General features: G+C 33.6%; 1 protein-coding gene across 1 annotated transcript; it reads right to left on the reverse strand.

The window, feature by feature from the left end:
* Positions 1-2,360: 2,360 nt before the first annotated feature.
* On the reverse strand, positions 2,361-5,308 carry LOC11417477 (DNA-directed RNA polymerases II, IV and V subunit 9A). The gene is made up of 4 exons (XM_003594729.4): positions 5,150-5,308; positions 4,986-5,061; positions 4,170-4,328; positions 2,361-2,776 (listed from the first exon to the last, which is right to left on the reverse strand). The coding sequence occupies exons 1-4, from the start codon at positions 5,176-5,178 to the stop codon at positions 2,696-2,698; spliced, it is 345 nt and encodes a 114-aa protein (XP_003594777.1). The 5' UTR covers positions 5,179-5,308; the 3' UTR covers positions 2,361-2,695.
* Between the last annotated feature and the right edge of the window lie 2,048 nt (positions 5,309-7,356).

Below are 7,356 nucleotides of genomic sequence, written 5' to 3' on the forward strand. Positions count from 1 at the left end.
AAAAAGAAAGTTTGGAAATATAAAATAAAATAAAAAATTGGTAGGGTGGGGGAGTGTGGGAACCTTTTTCTACAAAATTTTGTGGATACTTTTAGAGCAAATTACTCTAACCATAAGGTTTTATTAAATAACACAAACACCCAAATTAAAAATTACACTAACCTATGAGTTTTCTTAAATAATACATACAAATACCCCTTCTAACTTAAATTAAACACTAACCTCCTTTTAGTTTGTTATTAAATTGACAAACATTTATCTTTCACCTCAACATTGTTAAATCTCCACTCTCACACTTTCACTAACACTGAACTCTTGTTAATTGTCTCCTCTATTTGCAAACATATTAGTGGTATAAAATCAGTGGTATAAATTTACTGAATAATGAATGGCAACTTCCTAAAAAAATTGAGAAATATGATATGATCGAATAACAACCTCTTTTAGTGGCAATTCATATTAATTGCTTCAAATGAAATCCATATTCCATATACAATTTCACATGTCAAATTGTAAACTAAAATTTCACATAATGTATATTTAGATATGGTGAGTGATGAGAGTGAAAGATTTAGGATGAATTGAAGATATCGAAGACCATGGTGTTTGAACCTAACAGTGACTGAGTAGATAGGAGGTTGGCCATTTTTATGAAATTTAGGGAGAATCTGGATTTGTAATAAATGTGCAAAGTTTGACGATGATTGAGGGTGTTTCGAAGATGTAGAAGAAGCGAGATAGTGGTTATGAAGAAGAGGGAGAGGATAAAAGTTCATAATTGTGTGAGTGAAAGTGAGAGAGTTGAAAGATATTTAACAATGTTAAGGTAAAAGGAATGTGTTTGTCGATTTAATAACAAAATAAGAGAGACTAGTGTTTAGTTTAAAATTAGAAGGGGCATTTGTGTTATTTAAAAAAATCTTAAGGAAATTAGTGTAATTTGCACATTAGTGTCCTGTCATCAACTTTCACATAAAAATCTCACTTGTTATTATCACAATAAAAATTAAGCCCCAAAATTTAGTAAAGAATAAATAAATTAAGCCCAAAAATGGATAAGTGGAGGAAAAAACATCAAACATAACCTAATAATTTGGTTCATTCATCACATTTGTCAGTTTCTCCAATTTTTAAGTAAAAAATCTGATGGATGGACCAAAAATGTGTGACTTAAAATAGGAAGATTAATTCCGTGAATGAGTGAAAATATGAGGACTAAAACTAATTAAGTTAGTTTTTTTTTTTAGTAATATATTCAAGAACAATGTTATAATATTACATTTCAACTATATTTTATAGGGAATGATTCATCTAAATTTTAAGTTGTCCATTTATCAAATTGTGAAGATATAGATTTAACAATGTATTATTAGATGGGGTCCAAATATCCTCTCCGGTACGCCTCAAAATTGAAATTACCCCAAAAAATGAGTGATGAAAAGAAGAAATAAAGAGAGAAAATAGAGGATCCATTTCCATTTTATAAATATTATGTGTAACTTTGCTAAGAAGCACATTGACATAACGCAGATTTGATTGAACAATACTATGAAATTTTTTGAGAAAATGAGGGTAATAAATTTTTCAACCAATAAGCGTTTAATAAGAAACCTTTAAACATGTTGGTACTTGTGGAAGTGGAGGAATAAAACTATTTTTGAAGCTGATTTTATTAGGCCGAACAACCCAATTTCTTTAATTTGGAGATTTGTCCAAAATATTGAAGATTGTAACTTGGAGCATGTTCATATTGGTCGAAAGTTGAAGGAAATCATCTATATAGGTTGGAAGCGGCCTCGAGAAGGTTTGATCAAGCTTAATAGTGATGGTGCTTGCAAGGATATGGGGGTTATTGCTGGATGTGGCGGCCTTTTTCGTGATTTAGACGGTAGATGGATCAAAGGCTACACTAAGAAGATTGGAGCTTGTGATGCCTTACATGCTGAGATGTGGGGACTATATTTGGGTTTGGACATGGCTTGGAGGGAACATTACTCTCATCTTATAGTGGAAAGTGATTCAAAGATTTTGATCGACATGATTTCTGATAATTTCAAGTTCAATGGAAATATTCCTGTTTTAGTTTACCGTATCCGGAAGCTGCTGAAGACGAGTTGGAATGTTCAACTCAATCATACTTGGCGTGAAGGAAATAGGAGTGCTGATTGGCTCGCTAATTTAAGCATTTCTACATATCATTTTAATTTTATTGTGTTGGAGTCTCCTCCTTGTGAGGTCAAAGAATCCTTTTTGATGATTTATTCGGGGCTTGCATGCCTAGGAATGTTCGATTAACTTCTTAATTTTGTTTTCTTTTGGGCTTTGCCCTCTCTTGTACCAAAAAAAAAAAAAAAGAAACCTTTAAACAAATACTATCTCAAAGCAAACACAAAAATGGCCATTTTGATTCCACATTTCCCCATCCCTCAAGTTAACAAACCAAAGAAATTCAGGGCCATCCATAAAAATTTCAGCACGACGACCAGCAAGGATTTGTCCATTAATCATTTGATCGACAGCTATAGTTAAAACAGGTAGCACACATAATTCTCTAATCTGTGTTAAAACAGGTCTTCTCCACATCACTTGATTTTTAATAACTACAACTTTTCTCTTCTATTCTAGAGTGGACAACATAATGAGTTCGATTTCCCCCAACAGTTGAGTTGAACCTTGATTTGGGCAGGCACGAAACTCAGTCTCTCCAGCGGTGTCCACAGTTTGGGTTGCAGCAAACAAAGAAAAGTGTCATTCCTTCCTCGCCTCTGGCAGTTGCCTGCATATGCATAGAAAAAATTCAGATGATCCATAAGTAATAGAATAAGGTTTCTGATCAACATACTGCTTGATATTTACTCAATGCATATTTCTTCATTGCTTTTCAAAAGGGAGCACAACTTTTCAAAATTAGAAGTTTACACTGAAACTTCTTTCACCTACCTGACATATCCACATTACATTTCGCGGGCAGATAGAAATGTGTATATAGTGAATAAAGGTTAGAGTATAGAAATGTCATTGAGGAACTTGGCCAGTGTTTAGTGTTCAGCTATGGAACTAATTTTCCATTTTTTTTTTTTTTTTGTGGTGAAGAACTAATTTGGTATTTGAACAAGAAAAGAAAGGAACTTGCATAAAATCAAAGGTCAAAGGTCCAAAACGTTTCCTATTCAACGTATGAGAGATACAGAGTGAGTTTACAACATATAGGATGCTGTAGTTACAACTCTGCCAAACTGTTTGGCAGATGGCACAAGCTGCCACCTGTCTAACTGGGTCAGAGGGAGCACACTAGTTACAATGAGCTTGCATATACCCTATGAAACCTTCGTATACTCATTTACGCTAATGACAGTACTGCATGTCAAGAATATTTTGCCACTAAAACGAAAATATAATAAGTTTATGAATTGGGTGTGGCTGTTAACCACAAGGTCGGAGGTTCAACCCCTCCTTCTAGTGGTTTCTCATTTTAGCAACCCCACTTAGTGGGATAAGGCTTGGTTGTTGTTGTTGTTGCTGTTGTGGTGGCAGACAGATACACTAGCTAATGAATGTCAATGCACTAAAAACAAGATAAAGACAATAGAAAGGCTTTCAAGCTTGTGTGATCTATACAACAACTCACATGCCTCCTCCTAGCATCTATGCAATAGTCATGATCCGTGACACTTTATAACCCTAAACAATTCATATTGGAATTTGATAACTTAAGCAGCAGAAAAACATAATATCTGCACACATTTACACACTATCAAACAGTCAAGACTCAAACATATGCTATAATCTACAACATTCAGGTTGTGGGTTGAGTTATAAACATTTCATATTTTCATTCACTGCTTATCCCTTAGCATGAAAATGCTTTCCTTCAAAACATATAGGTTTTTTCTTGCCTTCTTTATACGATTCACTTCTTCATAAACTAAGGGAGTGAGAGTAGAAAGATCAGAACTAATGCTAAATTGCTAATCAGTGTATTATTTCCACAAAATATATAAAGCTCAAGAGTCACAATTGTCCTTAAAATCCCTATGACTCTACCACTCTAATTGAAAGTCAAAATCAAGAGTGACTTGGGAACCCTCTCTTCCCTCAACTTCTAAAAACCATACATACAAAACGAAAATAAAAAGCAAATATTGAGTGTCATCGAACAGCAACTTTACCTGGAAAAACACAGCTTCACCATGATTGCATTGAACGCAGCGAACGGCTTTGGTGCGAGGAAGTGTTGGATCTGCAGCTACATCCTGCAACACTTGAGTGCGCTCAGCGACAGAGTGATGAATCTCATTTCTGTAGACACAGAAGTTATCAGCTGCCTCCTGAACAACAAAAACAACAACACAACCAGTAAACAACTAGTCAAACAAGCATGTCATATAAAGGCCTGTATGGATTGTCCTATTTAAGCTTACCTACTATGATAAGTACTTGTCAAACAGCTTGGAAAAGCTTATGGAAACAATTTATAACATATCCATAAATTACTTTCAGCTTATTTCCATAAGCTCTCCATAATATTTTTATGAAAACAACTTATAACTTACATGAAAACACTTTTAACTTTATTGTACCTTTTGTTCAAATGTAGCTTATACAAAAGCACTTACATGATAAGTGTTAATACTATAACCACTTAATTAAGCTATTTATCCCAACAAAGCTTAAATTAAACAAACTAGAACAAGAAATGACCCCAGTCAACACCACCTTCAAAACAAACCAAAAAAACAACAAATTGATTTATATTTTGTTAAACCCTAATTCTAAAAATATTTTTTTTCCTTCATAAACCCTAACAACCTAAAAGAAAAAAAAAAAACTTTTTCCACTCAAAATAAGCTAATAATGCTGAAACGCACTTAAAATATCAGAAAAATGAAGGAAATAAAAATTCAAAATTTCAAAACAAACTCAAAAATCAGAAAATGGGTCGTTTTTTTTTCACCAAAATGATTTGGGAAATTGAAATAACAAACCTGGTGATCGCAATTACGGCAAGCATAGAGAAGAATCTTCTGCTCTCTGTCTTCCTTAGGGTACAGAATGTTGTTACTGAATCAAACAAATTCAATTTAGAAAGCAAAAAAAATGGGTAAAAGGGAAGAAGATGAAAATGAAGATGAAGAGAGTAGGAACGAACCATTCACGACAAAACTTCATGGTACTCATCTTGTTGGAAGAAGAATAAGACCTAATTCACACTCTCTTCTCTGCTGCGTTATTCTCCTGTTTTCCCTCCCACTTCTCTGCTTTACAATCTCTCTTGCATCAATACTATTATTTTTATCTATTTATATTTACTATTTCATGTTTAATCTTAATTGGTTAATAAACTCATGTAAATGTACATAACAATACAAATTAGATTTTTGAGTGGAACATTTCACGGGTGTTGAACTCTTAATTACAAGAGCACATTCTCTTAGAAATCGAAAAGTTAACACCAAACGAATTTATCGTTTGTGTTGGTAAGGAATTGATTCGTTCGTAAGATCGTGAGTTTAACTCATGTTGTCGGTGTAATGACCTTTTTGGTGGATAATTTGTAAGTATTGTTAACGTTAGCCGAATCTTAAAACTTGTTAAACTCATGGTAAACTCTCGAAACCCACTCATAAACTTTTTTAAAAACAAGTAAATTATTAATTTGCCTTTTGAAATTAGAGATTATACTTTTATGATTTATCTCTGAGATTTAGTACTCTCTTAATTCTTTTTTTATTATCGCATTTCTTGGGGAATTTTGTTTATATTGAGTTTGTCGTTTTCATAGTTCAATGGCATATTAATTATTGATTTGTCGATCATACCTTTAGTTACTCAAAAAGAAAAGTTCGACAAAAAAAATTATTTGTTGTCTTGGTATGTATAAAAAACCGAAAAATGACAATAAAAAAGAAAGAGACAAGTAATAGACAAAAAAGACATAACTTGAACGATGTCGGACAACATGATAACTGTTAATTATAACCCCTGAGACTGGCGAGGAGGAGTAGTGATCGTCAGTGCACAAGGCATGGCAATTAGCTACTCCTGACAGCTTCTAAGCGACCAAATTCATATCGAAATAAGAGGGATCTCGAGGTTATGAGGTATAAGACTGCATGGTTCAAGGAAGACTTATAAGAATTGTTTGGTACTACATATACCAACAAGATGCATCTTCTTTTTGGTAGTCCATTTTATAAGAACTCCATAGTTATGTGTGCTTGACTTGAAGAAATTTTGAGATAGGTGACCTTCTGGAAAGTTTCTCAAAAAGCGTGTGAATGCGGACAAAACACGCTAAAAAGACTAGTGTTGGTTTATGGAGTCAGTCGACAATCTTGAAAGTCATATGGGATGTTACAAAAACAAGAGAATAACATTATTGAAAGTTGTTACAACACATAAAATCTTCTCTCAAGAACCTCATGGCCCCCAACAGACATACTCTTCAAAACAAATACCTAACTAAATCTTATAACACTCTTAGAAAAGAGCATAAGAGAATAGAAACGAGTCATATACAAGCTTAAAGTGTTATTGAATGGTGCATTTTTTAACGAAAAACTACATCCCAATATTATTGATAACCTACCAAATATTGATTATTACCTTGCACTTATCCCCCATGTTTTGTGAGATGTTGAGTGGTTGCATGACCTATAGCATCTAATCGGTGACTATTTAGAAATATATTTATTTTCGTATGTTATTTAGTCATACAGTCATAGTCTCAGATTTCTCACATTTCTCTCCTTCCGCATTTCACACCCTCAATCTCTCTCTTCTCCAACACCATGACAATTGATCGTCATCATCTCTTTGCTGGATAATGTATTACAAAATGGCACCCGATGTTGAAAAAAATTATTAAAAAAAACTTATGCATTATGGGACGGGGATACCCAAACGCGTCAGAGACAGGGATTCGATTCGATTTCTCATCCCCATTAGATATGGGTAGTGTAACAATTAAGTATGTGAGAGTAGGATATGGAGACGGGGAAGGAAAAACTCATCCTCGCCTCGCCCTATTGTCATGCCTAGATGCAAAGAGCTCACCTCTTTCCACTTTGGAATGTAATCATATATTAATATAGCTATCATGTTTTCATTCATATCTTCTTTATTTTCTAATGGTGATTAATCTCATCATGAGCTAAACCCGTTAGTGGTTTAGGTATTATGAGATTATGATTATAGTTGCATAGATTAAAGAGTTACAACTTCAAACTTCTTTTAAATAAACTATTTTAATGATGATATTTAAAAGTAACACTTGATCACTTTTAATTTCTTTGTCAAATTCCTTGAGAGTGGAAAGAGATAGGAATGAAACTGGTTTTTTCATAAGTTGCGTCC

Source organism: Medicago truncatula, chromosome 2 (genome assembly GCF_003473485.1).
Source record: "Medicago truncatula cultivar Jemalong A17 chromosome 2, MtrunA17r5.0-ANR, whole genome shotgun sequence".
NCBI lineage: Eukaryota > Viridiplantae > Streptophyta > Magnoliopsida > Fabales > Fabaceae > Medicago > Medicago truncatula.